This window comes from Buteo buteo, chromosome 5, assembly GCF_964188355.1.
Source record: "Buteo buteo chromosome 5, bButBut1.hap1.1, whole genome shotgun sequence".
NCBI classification, from domain to species: domain Eukaryota; kingdom Metazoa; phylum Chordata; class Aves; order Accipitriformes; family Accipitridae; genus Buteo; species Buteo buteo.
In genome coordinates this window covers 11,349,501-11,367,949 of record NC_134175.1, presented here as the reverse complement: position 1 = coordinate 11,367,949, position 18,449 = coordinate 11,349,501, and the positions used below count along the sequence as shown (strand labels likewise).

The window sequence follows — 18,449 nt, the reverse complement described above, 5'->3', positions numbered from 1 at the left end:
AGACAAGTCCATCCCAGGCAATGTCAACAGCTCACGCTCATGCTCCAACCTAGCAGCAGAGATCACTTGTGTCTAAAAAACTATCCCCTTGCCATGCAAGTGTACCTGATGTGAAGGTAATCTTCACTGAAGGAAACCCCTATATTGATTGCTCTCCACTCTGCTCACTGATAGACAGGTTCCAACTGAGGAGCTTCAGAAAGACTCTGAAGGGCAGGGAAGTGATCAAATGGCTTTGGAACGTGGAAAAGAATGACATCTTTTCAAGGACAACGGAAAGTGAACGACTGGCTCCAGAAAACACCCTATCAAGAACAGAAGAGTGAAGTGAGGACATAGGAAGGAGATGGAGAAACAGGGAAAGGTTGTGCCCATCAAGCCCCTGAGAAAAGTTAAGATAAAGAAGGAAACTTTAACGCAGGTCTGGGCAGGACTAGTAGACAGTGGGGGTAAAGGAAGAGGAAAGGTAACTAGAGAAAGAAGCAAGTGCAATTAGAGCATCTGGTTATGCTGAAATGGCGTAAGAAAGCCATCAGAGAAGAAAACACTGGAATTGAGGCAGGAAGCTAACATCACATAGTTATCATTTTCAGAAAAAGGAATAGTCAAGATGAGGTTGAATTTCACCAATGGTCAGACGGGAAACACAGGTGGAAAGCAGGTGAGCATCAAGAACAAATTCAATTGTGAGAGCAACTGAAAATACCAAATTAAGGAAAACCCAGTTGCCTAGGATCATACACTGAAGAAGTTACACATTAGAGAACATCTGTAACACAAATATAGTAGACAAAGCAATTAGCACTGCACAATTAACTCCTGCTTCTAAACAGAGGAGCTAGACAGCAGTGGGGTACTTGGTTTTTGGTCCCAAATAATAATCCCAGAACTCAATTAAATGGGTCTCCATAGACAGAAACAGGTTTGAAGTTCTTCCTTGCTCTCTTCAGGGATAAATAAGGGTACGACGGGGAACTTTAGCCAATGGCAATGCTGCCACCACGTGGATGTCTCTTCTGATTGCTCAGAAAATATTTCTAGCCAGGTGCTGACGTAACTCAAATATACTGTGTGATTCAGTCCCCTCCAATGCTCAACAAACTGATGAACACAAACTACAGTTAATTTATCATCACTGCTACTAGTTATGAATAATAATTATTATTAATCACTATTCTTAATCATTAGTCTTTGTATTTTAGTATCTAAGCGTTTCTCTTGGTTTGCCTTACTCTTAAAATATATATATGTCCAATAAAGTTAATTTAACCTCTTGTGATGGAATAGCGCTTAGTTACATCCTCCTGCCCCCATTCTTTTTACAGTATCTTCACTATAGGTTGACCATTATTTATCAAAAAGTATTAAAAAAGTTATTAAACCACAGAAATACAGACTTGTTGCTCCACAGCTTTTGTTGTTATGATTGGAGTGATAACAAATAACGGTTACTTTATGTTGTGCTCTTATCTTTGGCTGCTTCAAAATCCAACGCTTGGTAGGGACTTCCAGTTTATAGGGAATAGGACAGAAAATTACAGAAGCAGCTTCACTGCAACATCAGGCAAGAGCATTCTCCAACATTTCATGGAATTTCTAACAGTCATTGCAATGCAATGAAATCAGATTGCTAGAAAAGTACTCCTGACAGACACACACACACGAGCATATGCAGTCATCTCAGAATGGATTAAATTTATGCCACATATGGCAAAACATTGCCAACAGCTGGAGCTATAAAAATTTCAAGCCAGAATGCAGTATAAAGTTTGCACATCCAGGTAGCAGTCAACAGCCCGAGCTGCAGGTTCGGGATTTATGCTATCATCCAAAACAGCAATCAGCTGCCCAAAATGCTCATAATCCAGCAGCTGAATCAGCCAGACAAATCCAAATGCTCCCTTTCTCCCAGGCCCACCACCTCACCCCCCCTTCGCTGGTATTTTTATTACCTCACACTTGCCACGGAGACCCGTCTCCTGGAGCCGTGACCAGATGCTCTGGATCCTCCCCGCGTGCTCTGGGTGGCTGTTTGTGTTTCCACAGGTACACTGGTGTTTCAGCATCAAGGTGTCATATACTAGGCCTGTGGCAGAGATTACAAAATTGCTCTCAGTTAAAAACAGAAAAAAAAAGTTTGCCAGATATATGGGGGGAACCCCCCCCCCCGTTTTGTCTTTTTTTTTTAAACTATAGCACTTCATATTCAACTGAACACTTCTAGAGAAAGACTGTGTGTTTTACCAGGAGCCAGAGAGCTCTAAGAAATGGAAATCCAAGATGCTGTTTTGAGACACCACCAGACCTGGAACGATCACTTCCTCTGGAAATCCACAATGGATATGGAAAAGAAATTAGCTACCAACATCTCTGCAGGCTGAAGTTGTGAGAGTGACAGAAGGAGGTGACAACTGAAAGCATCAGTATGAGTACAGGGGTGCCAGTGTAGGAACGTGATGTAGGAGAGGACTGACTTGCAACTTGTCCGCTGGGTACTTTTATAATTGCTGCTAAAATGACTCTAGGGCTTGAGATTAAAAACCAGAAGGAATAAGTCATTAGCAGGCACTATGTTTCATAAAATAGTTTGTGCTGAAGTCTTTGCATCAACATTATTTGACAACATGCTAATTAAGGCTATTAGCACACACTTGGGCACAATTATTCAGCACGTTATGTAGGTATTTAGCAGTGTTGTTTCATTTGAATGTGGGAGTCAGGCAGCTAAATCCCCTTGCATTACCAAGTATTTATGGCATGACAACAGCGTAGGAGACTTTGATTCATGCTCCAGAGTTGCCCGGGTACATTTTTGGAAAGGGAGTTATGATTTCATAGCCAATGTTCCACTGGAGGAAAACAGCAGGTCCTCCAAGCTATGCAGTCCCGGTGACAAAAGAACCTTTTTTTTTCCACTCAAGCAAAAAAGACACAGTTAAATGTTTAAATCTAGCCTTCCTTTCAGCCAGAAGCTCCAGAAAACAGAACAAAAGGGGCTGGTTTTTTTTTTTTTCCCCCAAGGAGTAACGTATCTTGCAAGAAAGATCTGTCTGAAAGCACAGTATAAAGTTGCAAATCAAAGGTCTTGACAAGAATCCAAAGCCTTTGAATTAGCAGTGAAGGCAAGAGCTATTCCCAGATCCCAACGTTAAAGGGTCTGCACTCCAACCGGTATCACTCCTCCAAAATCCCAGACGAGCACACCTATGCTGCGGCGGGTGACGTGACCACAGCTCAAGGAGCTTTCATGTAGCCAGTTCAAATACCAATAAACAGCAGAATTTGCAACCGCATGGAGTTCAAGGAGGCTTGTAAGAAACCAGACTCTGAGAACATACATGGACACGTAGCCTAGAGCTGAGTGCTGTGCTGCTGCATGTTCCCAAGCTTGGCTGCAATCACACCTTTTGACTGAGTGTAGGCATGTTCTGCCACTGAAAAATTCGGCTTTCACCTCTGAGGCAAACGCTGGCACCGACACTTTCAGGTATTCAGCCTTAGGGGTGGTATCTGGCAGTTCCTCGCTTTGCTGTAGGTGAGTGCAAAGAAAAAACCCAAGAAAACCCAAACCACATTCAGTTCTAGGAAGAGAACAGAGCACTGGTTAATTGACTGCCTTTGGGTTAGCCAAAGTTCAGCTAAATAAGATTGTGCTGCAAAGCTCTGTAGAGGTCTCCCATGTTTGATTCACAGCATCAAACTTAGGAGCTGCTGGGCAAAGGCAAGCACTGTAAATGTAACCTGAGAAGAAGCTGTAGCCCAACGGTAAGGTTGGCTGTCCATGAGAACTCCCCAGTCTGAGTTCACTTAAACTAGCGGAAGTTCTGCGGTAACCTGGCTTCAGGTTAATTCATTTTTGAAGGAAACTGATCTTCAGAGGACATTAGGCATTTTGACAAAGTATTTCTTACCCCAAAGAACCCCATATAGATGTTCTCCTAGACCACATGGGACTGCATTAGGTTTGGCTAAATCATTCATATTAAAGACAGGATAGTGGTTCTGCCTTCTCTGATTTCCAGGCATATCTACAGGGACTAGGCTTTATAGATTTAAAGCCAAAAGCTGCATGCGTATCTACTCAACACATATATTCACAGTCAACAACTAGCCTTGAATTTAAGCAAAAAGAAGTACAAGCAGCAGGTCATTCTTCAGATAGCTCCTGACCTGTTTGGGTGCAACCCTGGCTCCCTTCAGTCCACGGGCATTCTGCTGTCGGCATCAGCGGGGCCTGCACCCTCTGAGGGCACTGACCTTGGAGACTAAGGACTAAAAAATCATGCAATTGAGGCATTCGGATGATGGCCAAAGAGAAGGGCAATGGAAACCACACCACATGGAGCACAGGCAGGAGAGTGCATCAGAGACTTCACTAATGGAAATGGGAAAAGTAAAATATAAATAGGGAAGCTGTGAACAAGAAGCTGCACCTCATTTGCATAGGACAATCCAACCTGGAGATAAGTCTGAGACTAGCTCATGCCATACCTTCATAAGTTTGTGGAAAAAACCCCAAGTATTTTCAATCAGTGTACTTTTAAGCAGCCTCTTCTGGCTCACCTCCTGGATTCCCAGATGATGCCTAAGGCTGTTGCTCTAACAACTCTTTGCTACTTGGGAACTGGGCACAACCTGACAGTGAATTATACTGATTGCACTGCAAAGTCGGAAGGGGTCTAAGACCATTTAAATAGTTGATATGTGAATCTGTGTTACAAGTTTCTTTTCAAAGGGTGTTTTCCCCAAGTCTTTAAGCCTTAAGTAGTAACTCCTGAAAAACTATCATGATGCAACTCTAGGTACATAGGTAAAGCAATGCCTAGCCAGATTAAAAGTCTCTGTCTTGTTTTCTATAGAGCCTGGTAGGGCAGAAGCCAACACAGATCAAACCAAAGATAAATGCAAATGAAAAACTTGCTTTTTGCATTGACCTTATATTCTTCTGTTCTTCCCTTGTCTTCCTACAGTGCAGCAGATCTGCCAGGTATCTCCCAGGTTTTTTGGAGGAAGTTTGGTGTCAGCTCAGAAGTAGGCAGTGGTATTTATCAGCTCATCCTACTTGGTGCCAGCTGCACCAATGAGAGCAAACACAGGTAGCTGTGGGTGAGATCCCCAGCCACACAAATGAGCACCTCCTCATCTGCACCTGCAAGTGCTGGAAAGCTACACGTGTTTAAAATACATGTGTTACATCTAACATGTGTTTTGGTAACTAAGCCTATTCCATGTAGGTAGATGAAGGGGTTAAAGAAAAGGTTTTCAGAAAAAAGGTGGTAGGATGCCTACTCATCTCTGTTAAGGGACACTACAGTGGGGTTTATAGAATTTGGTTGATCTATGAAGCTTCTCCTTTCCCAATGATTCAATGATACCAGTAGTGTCTCAATGAAGTTCTTCCGTACTGTAATCACACGTCACTCAACGTTTCTCTTTTTAAAAAACTAAACCACTGGAAAGAAGGGAACTGTTCCAAGCTCCTTCCTGTGGTTGGGGACAGTCGGATGAAGACACACACACACAAAAGGAAAGCTTGCCAATTTAAGCTTAAAATACAAAACTACGTTGGCCATTACAAGTTAAATTAAGTGGTGCTGGAAGCAATACTCTTTTAAGACATGAGAACAATCACTTTTAAAGGTCAGCACTAAAGCATAACCAAACTCGCTTTTCTTGGCAGAACAAACATATGATTTGAGGTTCAGATAATTATATTGCCTTGCACAGGAGAGAATAAATGCCTTCATCAGAAATGAAAAATACTTTAATGCAGAACATCAGAATAATTTGTGGAACCATTTTTACAGGAGATCAGAGACTGGATAATTGGAGCTATGCAAATTAATGGCCTAACCTGAGAAGTCTTATTCAAGTGTATAGAATAGTGCATGCAGAAGTATTCATTAAAGTCAAGGGGGCTACTTGTACTAGCGAGGGCAAGTTCAAGGACTAGCTTTCTTTTATATGCTAGTAGGAAGGAAAATTAAATGTCATGCTTCAGGACATAAAACTGATTGCTTGAAGAAGTCAGGAAGGGCACTGTTTTCACTTTCATGTGGAGTAATGCACATCATGTTTGAGAGGTGTATTATGTTGTTTTCTCCCTATACCTTTGACGTCTCAGGTACTGGTCACTGATAGAGACAGGAAAATAAATGATACATAAAAGTCAGAATTTTAAGCTGTCTGGTCCTAACTCTGTCCAGAGAAAGCATTTCCGCTTTCTATATAATATCCCAAACATGAAAGTGATGAACAATTCCTTTGTCTGTTGAACAATAACTGATCTCTTAAGAGCCACATTCGTGTCTAGAGTGATCACGGTTGGCTTCATTCGGGCCATTGAATGAGGTTTGTTTTTTCCAGCCCTCTAACAAAATGATCACAATAATTCAAATCTTAATTCCTCTGAAATCTAAAGTGCATAATCACGTTAGGATCAGTCTCCAAAGCAGCCACTTATCAAACAGATGGATTTCCCTAGTGAAAAAGAAGCCTGATGCACTTCAGCACTGCTTGCTTTGAAAAATACCCAAGACTTTAATTTCCTGCCTTTCAAAGAATAGTTCAATCCTAGTGATTAAGCTTTAGTATCCACCTCCAAAAACACAATTTCCGACACACCCTGGACAACTTCAAGAAAACATGAGCAATCTAACTCGCACACACATGCTCAGCAGCTGAAATGCCTGCCTTTCCTCTCTGTGCTTGCATGCCCATAGTAGTAGGCTCTTTTTTCCTGCCACTGGTAAGCAGAGAGTGACAGTTAAACTAGTCCTTCACCTTTTATGTGAAGGACTAGTTATAGGACTAGTATAAAGGTGTCACATTTTAAGCTTTGCACTTCTATTAGTGCCAGTGAATGCCCAACACTTCCTCCCTTGACAGAATTTAATTGTGTTTTCCCTCCTCCATTCACCTAGCATAAATGTAGAAAACTGCACAAGATAGAAGGGAATGGAAAAATCGAGCCCTTGGAGTCTTAACATGGACAAATGCCATGAAAGGATATTTTACAGGTGAACTATGCTAAGCATTCTTCATATCATTGCACTGGATCGTGCAGTGCTCTCTAAGAGCTATGTGATATTCCACCTCTCATTTTAAGCCACCTTTTTGTTTTTTAAACCCTGCCTCCGAGGAAAATATATCATAAAATTGTAACAGTGTCTTTTCAAAGCAGCACAGTTCTCAAAATTTGCATTCTTACTGTTACCTGTAATTTTAAATGAAATTTAGAGGCACATATCTGAGTCAAACGTATATCCTCTGGTAGGAAATGTTATTGTATGTTCAAAGTCTTGTGTATGACTGACAAGCCAACTTAAATACCGGAGAAGGAGAAGGGAAGAAAGAGAAGGAATGGATAATCTCTTAAAGTAGGGCCAGGCTTCCTTGTTTTAAAAGTGCCAAGGTTTGGGTCTCAGTGTATTAGATGCTCAAGTTTCATCTGGTTTGACTGTGAGCCAGGGGACTACCCTTCTTTGCATCCTTGGCAAAAGCCAAAATCTAGAATAATCTTGCTATAACTGGTTGCATTAGAAACGGAGTTTTGCTGAAATTAAAGGCTTCAGTATTAACAACAAATAGAGACTTAAAGGGCTGATTTGCAAAAATGAGATACTGCTTGGGCTTTTACAGAGCTGATGGCACATGCTTCCCACCCTGCAGCTAGCAGCTGAAGAACAAAGTCATATTTAACATATCACTATTACTATACCATCAGTGCCTGAAAATAAACCCAATTCACAGTGCTGATTTTAATGATGTAAAAAGTGTGGGTTAAATAAGAACAAATGGATAAGTGAAGGAGAAACAAAATCATGAGTTGCTCTTACTTGGGCGTTCTGGATTTTTTTTCCCCTTCCTTTTCCCAGGACACACATCACATTGCAAAATGTTCATTCACAAAATAGAGTTTGACATTTGGGGAAGAAGGCGGACTTCAAAATAAGTCCGCCTAATCACCCAACGGAGGACTTGAAAAGTTGCACATAAATTAACTTTCATATGTTACTAAGGCTACTGAATAGACAGAAAGGATTCTGGTGGAAAAAAGTTGGTTGTCAGGATTCGGGAAGAACAATTATTTTTTGCCTCTCATCTTTATGGGGAGATTAATACCTTTTTTGCACTTCTGGTTTGCACCAGAGGAATGCGGAATTGCACTCATAATTTTCCTTTGAGGTGAAGACTGAACAGGTAAGAAAACACTCTTCAGTCTGTTTATCTGTTCAAAACAACTTGAATAATCAACTCACCTCATTTTTCCTAACCTATGGGCACAGACTCCTGGGCAGAGATTGTGTTACAGAAGGAGGGGTAGGCTGGCACAGAGCTCGGAGTGGATAACTTATGGTGTGAGATTGTGCAGGGACTGGAGAAGGTGCAGAAAATACAGCCAACAGATAGTGCATTTGGCAAGCTGTCCTTTTTCAATAACATTGCCTCTTTCCACCTTGCATCTAAATCAGCTTTGTCACAGCATATGACTCGTCCTTTTTTTCTGGAGATATATAATTAAAGTACTGTGCTATGCTTCTATTGATTTTTGCAGGTTATTTTCTATCTGGACTGTAGGGTGTCTGTCCCTCTGGGGAAGGGACAAGCAGGACAACAGGGCGTAAGATGACTGAATCTTATCCTTGAAGAAGACAGGATGCCATGGAGTGCCCAAACACAGCTGAGACGCAGACCCCCAACAGATGGCTTTGCAGAGACAGGGCAGAAAAGCACAACGTAAGACAAAAAACAGTAACGACAGCCCCACCGCTTCAGCTTCCAGTGCCCCAAAACGTTACCTGTTGTGAACCTTGGCTTAGTGGGTGGCTCCTGTACAGACATCGGGAAGGTGGCCGAGGCAGGCGAGGACTGTGCACGGGACAGAGGCCGATGCCCTCCGAAAGAGACGGGCATGCCAGCTGCCTCCAGCGATGCCTGGTAGTTTCTCAGCTGGTGAATGCGTTGCTGCTCCAACAGAAGGGCTTGCTGCAGGGAAAAGAAGCAAGTAGTTGCTGCAAGTCTGCGTGGTACCTTCATAAAAGGGGTTTTAAGAGTTTTTAAGGTTTGCAGGCTTGGCCTCCTTTTCCTGGTAAATGAGCACACGCACACGTGTGCAGCAAATGAAGATGTGCACGTTTCTAGAGCGAAGTCAGGCAAGCACAGCACGTTCAAACCACAGCCCTAAAGCTGGTGCACACTGGCAGGGTCATTAGCAGAAGCAGCCCCATCCTCCCCTTGGGTCTGGCCACGTCTTCCTCCCCCTGTGCCTCTCCACTGCTGCAGTGGTGTATTTAACAGTGTGATGCACCAGACCAGGGAAGAAGTCCAGACTCCAGGCAGGAGAGGGAGTTTTCAACTGAGCTGGTTCTCGGCACAGCCACAGCATCAGCCGGACACGCTCTTGGTCAGGAGGGATGGCTGTTCCAGCTTGCCACACTGCAACCACTGCCTAACAACCTTACTTTTTCCTCTATTTACTCCCTCTCCTCTTTGAGGCAAAATAATTGCAGAGAACATAGTATTTTTAAGACTCCTCAGGTGTGACCATGCATCCAGGACTAGGGCGGGGGGGGCTGCACATTCAGAGGAACGGTATCACTGGTCCATCATTAGCAGCATGTTATATTTTATTTATTTATTTATCTACTAAGGCAATGTGGCTCAGATGTGACTGTATAAATCAAATACCACTTTGTACAAGCACGGTTGGTAATGGTGTTGATCTTTTGAGGCAGTGCTGTCATGAAGATAACACTGCTCAGTAAGGAACCGAAAATGTAGTCTCTGAGCAACAGCCAGCAACATTCCTGTGGACAGGCAAGTCAGCTCCACAGTGCTAGGAAGATGGCATCGAGATGCAAATGACTACAGGGAGCAACCAATTTGCACCTCATTCACAGACACTGCAACTGCAAACCTGGCACCAGTCTGCTCTCCCTAGCCAAGGGCTGTGGATTTACTTAGAGCTACACCCTGGCTTGGCTACAGCAATTTGCTTTTGGCTGCAGATCCCGTGCGGGGGTTACACGCAGCTGTAGGTACAGTCAGATGCTGAGTGCTAAGGGCTGTAAAAATGAACACAGCACTGATGCCTTAAGAGAATCGTAACCTTCTCACCTTCATTACCACTACCACAACAGGCATCCTTTGGGAGACTGCCATGGAATTGGGAAGACTATGCTATGCTACGCTACGCTGTTACTGGATTTATCACCTGCAATCCACAAGCCTCTAGTGTTTACCCTCAAAAGCGAGCACAGCTGGGGTCACTAGGATCTCTAGTTCTGAAGAAGGAACCCCCTCCAATGAACCTCGTCCCCTCTTCCCTTATCCAGTCCTTCTGTGGGGCAGTCAATTAGTTTTAAAACACAAAACCAAAATAAAATCCTCTGCTAGTATTTAGTGCTCAAAAACATTAAGACATGCTTTGTCTTCCCAAAGAAACAAAGAGTAAGTGGTTCAGTGGCTGCAAACACATTGACTGCCGTTTGTGCAGGTGATCCAGATTCTTCTCCCTGGGACTTCTGAGTTGACATGGTGACTCCAGGGAAGGATGGCACTGATTTGACTTGCAGGTTTCTTTACGTAGCAAATCCTCAAGAGCTGGTTCCCCCTAGCTTCTCCTTCCTAGAGTAGTATAAGGTGACTACCAAGAACCAAACAATCTTCTGCAAAGAACCAAGTCCCAAACTTGGTATTTTGCAAGCTCACCTGACGGAAGAGCAGCTCCTGCTCAGCCTGCCTCTGCCCGGACTCCAGCTCCTGCTGCGGCTCTGCTTCCTCCTCATCACTCTCGATGGGTTCTTGCTTCACTTGCACCATGTTGGCCAGCCCTGGGGCCTCCTTTTGGCTTGTGACTCTATCGCTGTATGGCTCCTCCAAAAGGGCTTGGTGTTCCCGTAACTCTTCTTCTGTCTCCTCAGGGTGGCTTTCATGCTGGCGAGCTGGTTCATTAGGTTTTGATATAATCTGGAAACAACCCAGAGGTTAACCGATAAATAAAACGTAACTCATCACAGATAAAGTTCACTCTGCTCTCCTCAAAGAACCAGCTTCATGAAAAAAGCAATTGTGAGCTATAGCTTTTATCTTATAAACTAAGTCCAAAATAACCACTCAAGGGAAAAGTCAGGTCAAATTTGGCATTAAGCACTATGAAATCCTGTGTCCCAATTAATGACGTCTCCTTCATTTTGCACTTGATTTTCCCCCTGAAGAAATAACAGTCTCTTGCGCCTGCATGCCTATGGATGCTACTCCATTCACAAACCCACACAGGAGATGTGTAACAACCATCAATACATCTGGCAATTAAATTCTGAAGAAAAGTAAGAGAGACACAAATCTAAGAGGGTTTCTGCTACCTTGTTTGCCCAGCTTCTTCTTTAATTACCCCCTGAATTTTATCTGTAAAGTGAGAGGCCATCTTAGAAAGATTCCTCCAAAACTTGCACTCTTACCAAGTTAGTTGGGAGGAAACTGAGGACACTCAACTTACAACATCTGTACAGAAGCAAACTGCAAGAGCAGCATCATTCTAACCAGATCTTCCTAACTAGACGTAGTGAACTCCTCTGAAAGCAGATGCTAAAACAAAGGGGACAATATAATTTTCACTATAATTCACACAGGCTCAGACTTTTTTAAAGTTCATTGGCGAGATAAAATTCACAGTTCTCTGTCTCAGACTGCTTATTTTTATTTGGAACAAAAAAAATTACGTGAACTGTTTTTAAATCCAGCATAGGTAAATAAATCAATTTCCTTTCTTTAAAAGAGCTCAGGCTGTAGCCGTTTCAGAGGCTTATAAAGAAACTGCTGAACTTTGAAAGTTGTCAGGGCAGAGCTTTAATAAGGATTAGGTCATTGGTATGAAAAGCAATATTGATTTTAAATCTAATAAAGCTAAATCAAAACACGGTTATTGAACACATGCAGAAGGAGTGACTACTTGTAAGTAACTTGCTCTTTGAAGAACAGTGGCTCAAACCTGAAACTAAGCCTTTTTCCCTAAACGCAGGAAGAGAGGCTCTGCCATATAACTTAAGCAAACCTATACAAAGCAGATTTAGACAGACAAAGGTAATATAAAGGATTAATTACCTGCAAGTATCACAGCAAGGATGGCAAGACGTTGCTCATAGCTACAGCAGAGGATCTCAAATAACTGGAGCTCAAAGCTTTTAAAATCGGAGCATTGCAAGGACTGGGACGCAGGGCCACAGCTTTCCAGCACTTTGAGAATTACTGCATTTTTGATGTCTTGACTCCTGAGAGGAGCAGGACACACGGAAGGGCATTATCTTGCCTAGAAGCTTAAGGCAAGACCCTCTAGGGTTCACGTGGCCCCCCAGTACAGATGGGGGTGCAGCCCATCCCTCTTAGTGACAAGAGCTGATATTTTTGTACTGACGAACAACTGGCTGCTGTTGGCAAGAGGGTTTTGTTTTCTACAATGGTGGAACTGTCTTTGAGAGTCAACAGTTTCTTGGAAGAGATGGGATCCACCTGACTAAACAGGGGAAAAATACCTTTGCCAACAGGCTGGCCAAGCTGGTAGTCAGAGCTTTAAACTAGAAACAACAGGGGAGGGAGTGGTTCCTCAACAAGCAGCTAAGGAAGCTGGTGTGAGCAGAAAGGACACGGCAATCAACAAAAAAGAGCTGAAGTGGCACCCCTTTGAACATAGGCATGTAAATAAGGAGGTGCCTGCAGAACAGCCTGATAGGGAAAGTCTCAAGCCTGTCCTGGGGAATCAGCAGGCTTCAGTGTCTCTTTGAAATGCCTCTACACTAGCACACGCAGCATGGGGATCAAACAGGAGGATTAGAAGACTGTGTCCAGTTACAGGGCTACAACTTCCTTGGGATCATGGAGATGTGGTAGGATAGTTCACATGCCTGTAGTGCTGTGATGGTGGGACACAGGCTTTTTAGGAAGGATGGGCTGGGACAGTGAGGAGGGGAAGTTGCTCTTTATGTGAGGGAGGAGCAGGAATGCATGGAGATCTGTGCCTTGGTGTGGATCTGGAGTCAGTCAAGAGCTTAAATGTCAAGATAAGTGGACAGACCAAGATGAGCACTCTTGTAGTGGGTAGACTGCTGTAGACCTCCTGATCAGGTAGAATTAGCTGAGGCCTTCTTTAGACACCCAGAAGAAGCCTCACTTTCACAGGTCCTGGTCTTCATGAGAGACTTTAACCACCCTGCTGTCTGTTGGAAGGACAAGACAGCAGGGCTCAAGCAATCCAGGAGATTTGAGTGTATGGATGATGAATTCCTGACACAGATGATCAAGATGCCAAAAAGGAAGGTGCTGTCCTGGACCTGACACAAACAAGGAAGAACTGTTTGGGGATGTGGAAGACACAGAGGCAGCATTGGCTGCAGTGACCATGAGACGGTGGAGTTGAAGATCCAAAGAGGAGGGAACAGGGCAAAAAGCAGGACCACAGCCCTGGATTTCAGGAGAGCACACTTTGGCCTCTTCAGGGATCTGCTTGGAAGAGTCCCATGGGATACAGCCCTGGAGATTAGAGGCATCCAGGAGAGCTGGCTGATACTCAAGCATTCTACAAGCTCAAGAAAGATCCATCCCAACAGGTAAGAAATCAAGCACAGGCTGCAGAAGGCCTGCATGGATGAGGAAGAAGCTCCTAACTGAACTCAAGGTATAAATAGGTAGTGTACAAGAGTTGAAAACAGGACAGGTAACCCAAGAGGAATAGAGAGTTGCTATCTGAACTTGTATGTATGGTGTTAAGAAAGCCAAAGACAACCTGGAGCTGAATCTGGCAAGGGACGTGAAGGGCATCAAGAAAGAAAAGAGGAAGACTAGGGAAATCAAGGGGTCACTGCTGAATGGGGGAAGGGACCTGGGGACAAATGACATGGAAAAGGCCATGGCACTTAATGCCTTCTTTACTAGTAAGACAGTCCTTCAGGAATGCCAGGACCCTGAGACCAGAGGGAAAGTCTGGAGCAAGGAAGACTTAACCTTGGTGGAGAACCACCAGGTTTAGGGAGCACTTAATAAAACCTGGACATATGTAAGTCCACGGGGTCTGATAGGTTGCACTCACAGGTGACAGGACAAGAGGCGATGGGCACAAATTAAAACACATGAAATTCCTTCTGAACACAAGAAAACATATTTTTTACTGTGAGGGTAGTCAAATACTTGAACAGGTTGCCCATATAGGTTGTGGAGTCTCCATCCTTGGAGATATTCAAAACCCAACTGCATATGGTCTTGGGCACCCTGCTCTAGCTGACCCTGCTCAAGCAGGGACATTGGACTAAATGATCTCATGAGGTTCCTGCAATCTAAAAGATTCAGTGGTCAAAACTTCTCAAGGATTTTTGTAAGGTACCTTCCCTTGCTCCCAGTTTCATTACCTGTAATACACACTGGATAACTAAACCGCATTAAACTAAAGGTAGTTCTTCCATCAATTTTCTTTAAGGTCTCTTGGGCTTGATGAATATCATCTGTTTTAAAGATAATTAAATCATCGTAAACCATCTTCTGCTACTTTTTTTTCTGCTTGGATCTAAGGTCTCAAGCTTTGAACTTAATACCTTTTGAACTTATGAACTACGCAAGGTAATTGCTGGGATAATAACTTACAATGTCATTGTCAAATCTAATGGAAATGAGAAGCAGTGTAATCCCCTATAAGTTTTAAATTATTCCAACTCCATAAAAATATAAGAATTAAATGAAAAACACAATGAAGGTTGAAAGACCAAGTGGTCAATGACAAGGACATTGCAAACATTCAGTTTGCTTTCCTAATACAAAGTGAATCTCTTGGTGTGTCATTTGTTCTGGCTGCTGCAACCCTATTCTTCTTAAAGGACAATTTTTCAAAGGAAGCACTTTGTTATGAACATATTCCATATAATACATGATATGTGCATCCCAGGCCCATTAAAACTCCCTAAAAATCTTCCATTTTTGCAATTTTATAAACACATGTTCAAGTAATTTAAGAAAATTTAAGGTAATAAAAGTGCAAGGGAATGAATATAAAGTTAAGATAGCATTAAAAATGCTTACAAATATATCTGAAATAGTAAACAATTATACAAAGCACCACAGATAACTTCTCCTTCCCTTAGCTTTCTAGCTTCCTTTGCAATGAAGTCACTCCTCTATTTTCAAACACAGTTGCCTCTGGCTATCACATACTGTCACCATAAAACATTGTTAAAGGCACTGCCTCTCTAGCCTCAGACAGCTAACTACTGCAGTATGGAAGAAACTATACAGCTCTAGTCACAAGCATTTTTAAAAGACTCGATGCAGCTGGCAAGACTTCTTATCTATGTCTTTGAAATACAAAGAACAGAAAGAAAAAAAAGATCATAGCAACATCACGTCACAATACAAGGAAAACCAAACAATTCATCATTTTTCTGTGGAATGCCTCAAAAAGAAAAAAAAGCTGCATTTCTTTGCTACTAAATTTCAGGTCAGCTGGCATCTGATTTTCTACTAGATACGATATATCTACTTCTTCATGATACCGTCTCTGTAGTGGTAAGTTCTTAGGACACCGAAGACTTTGAAGACACTACTAAACAGGCTAGAAACGTCTGTTTACTCATCACAGACTAATGAAGAGTCCCTAACAGAAAATGCTTGAGAAGCTCCTAGAAGGATATAAGTAATGCACTTTTTCTTTAGGCAACAAGTGTCACAGGGACCTGTCTGGTTCTAAAAGGTAGCTGAAGAGCTTGGGAAGCAGAAGCAGAGCTGAAGAACTTCCACAGAACTGCATAGCAAAGCTGCCTATCTGGACAGACCAACTCCGATGAAGCTGTGCACCTTGATCTTTCTCCTAAGAAGACAAGCAGTTACAGAAGAAATTTTTGGTCCTCCACAATTAAAAGGACAAGGCTCCTTCAACACTGAACATGACAGATCACCTCAGTTATCAAAGACTGACAGAGATGAAAATTGGGCATGACTTTAAGTAAAACTTGAGATAGATCTATTCTCAAGATCTTTTCCAGTTTACGAGTCCAACATGGGAACGTGGCATTTCTCCAGTGTTGCTCATCACGGTAATGGTTACTGAAAGTAGACAAGAAGTTTGAATCACTGATGGGACTGTTTCAGATATGAGGTTAATAACAGTCTTGTGGAAAAGGGCATCTCTTCTGGAGGGAATACCTCAGTCGTGCCCTTCAGAGACTTCAGTGTTGCTGGACAGACTGGTGTGCATCAAGGTGTCGTGGTTTAACCTCAGCCAGCAACTAAGCACCACGCAGCCGCTCGCTCACTCCCCCCGCACCCAGTGGGATGGGGGGAGAAAATCGGGAAAAGAAGTAAAACTCATGGGTTGAGATAAGAACGATTTAATAGAACAGAAAAGAAGAAACTAATAGCGATAATGGTAACACTAATAAAATGACAACAGCAATAATAAAAGAATTGGAATATACAAATGATGCACAGCGTAGTTGCTCACCACTGCCAATCGACGCCTAGTTAGTCCCCGAGCGGCGATCCCCCTGCCCCTAGCCCCCAGTTCCTATACTAGATGGGACGTCCCATGGTATGGAATACCCTGTTGGCCAGTTTGGGTCAGCTGCCCTGGCTGTGTCCTGTGCCAACTTCTTGTGCCCCTCCAGCTTTCTCACTGGCTGGGGATGAGAAGCTGAAAAATCCTTGACTTTAGACTAAACACTACTTTGCAACAACTGAAAACATCAGTGTTATCAACATTGGTCTCATACTGAGCTCAAAACATAGCACTGTACCATCTACTAGGAAGACAGTTAACTCTATCCCAGCTGAAACCAGGATACAAGGATAGAGGTTAGAGGCTGAAAACAACCACACACACCTTCAAAGTTTAGAATAAATCATCACATTTCCGTACAACTCATCCAGGGTTATCTACAGCTAGTAGAAGCTCAAAGAGATTATACTTGACAACACACCAAAGCCCCATTCCACTTTGCCAGATATGTACAACTAGTCAAAACTTCATGCAGGTAGGGATACACTGGAAGGTGGTGGAGGCAGCACTACTGTTGATAACTATCCAGTTTATATCCTGGGAAGTGCAGAGCATGCCCAGCAGAGTGGAGTGACTTCCCTGTTTTGTGAACAGGGTGGAGTAGCAGAAGGTACCAGCCATGACCAAGCCAGCCTCAGCCTCTTCTGTGCTGGTACCATCAACCACGCAGAGTTCTGCTCTCCCTTGAACAGCACTGTGGGGGACACAGGTGTTGGTGGGGTGCCACAGCATGTCCCACTGACCAGAGAAAGAGAGAAGCCAGGAAGCAAGGGAGGACGACAGACTGGCTCGGCCCTGACCATGCCATGCTGGGCAGAAGCCAGCAGAAACCTCTCTTTCCTCCCTCTGGAGATGAAGGACAAACTCAGGGAAGAAAGAGAACAACTCTGGATAGCTGGAGACACAGTTTTGATGAAAATTAGGAAGAAAATAGAGAAAGAAAAGAGATGATAAAGACTCAGCTCAAAAACATCCTGAGACAGACGGCCAAAAAAGTGTTGGTCTTGAGTTAAGGACATGGCTAGGAATTGAGAGGTGGAAGGTAGGCAGTATGGAGTGGGTACACCGGCTGGGATGCTCAAGAGAAAGAAGAGCACTAGCAGAGAGGCATAAGGCAAGAGTGCATCCGCAGGGGAGTGTGCAAGTGGACAAGTGCTCAAAGATGAAAACATATTGCTGGGGGCTTGAATTAATTACTTGGAAATGATAACACAAGCCTTGCTCTTCTGGCTATCAATATGACTCTTCCCACGTGAGGTACCTCTTGGATTCTAATTTTTAACTTTTATAGACTGAGGAGAAACAAGAGACGATAAAGGATTATGGGGAGATTCCAAGTTGTAGGGAGCTGGCAGAGCCTTCTGCAGCAGCCAAAGCCTAGAAAAATCTCTTGGGTTTTTTTCCCTGAAGTGATGAGACAGCAGGAAAAAAATAACTGTCTGAGGCAGCCTAGCTGCTGAAAGAACCACAAGACTGCTGGCCTCTGTGCCTAGACAAGAGGGAATGACCCAAACTGTAATGAATCGAAGAACAGGGACCGCCTGGAGGGGAAAAGGAAGGGGAGTGAGAAGAAAACACCTTGGCACCAGCAGAAGCTGTTTTCTTTCCCCCCTCTCCCAAATAATTGGAGTTATGGGCTTGATTGTATCAGGTACACATCTACATATCACCAGATCTGCAGCAACAGACACCCCGCAGAACAACGGCTCCTGGCAAAATCACTTAACAGCGTTTACGCAGTAATAGGTGTGACAATGCACAAGCACAGGAATGCCAATCGTCTGGCATCCTGCTAAACAGCATTTCATCTTCAGCCGACTGAGACATTTAGCAGGAATGCTGAAGGAGGTTTTCCAGGGATCTTTTTCGATACTTGTTATATCCAAAGTTACATCTGGGTGCTTCAAAAACAGGC

The 18,449-nt window shown here is 43.3% G+C and overlaps 1 protein-coding gene across 10 annotated transcripts in view; it reads right to left on the bottom strand.

The window, feature by feature from the left end:
• The window catches only part of HDAC4 (histone deacetylase 4), a 263,373-nt gene that overhangs the window by 48,678 nt on the left and 196,246 nt on the right, over window positions 1-18,449 (bottom strand). For all 10 annotated transcript variants that reach the window (XM_075027809.1, XM_075027810.1, XM_075027813.1 and 7 more), the window contains 3 exons: window positions 10,714-10,971; window positions 8,802-8,988; window positions 1,953-2,086 (listed from right to left, as the gene is read on the bottom strand). In XM_075027809.1, the coding sequence (XP_074883910.1) occupies window positions 1,953-2,086; window positions 8,802-8,988; window positions 10,714-10,971 (579 nt within the window). The remainder of the gene's footprint in view (window positions 1-1,952; window positions 2,087-8,801; window positions 8,989-10,713; window positions 10,972-18,449) is intronic.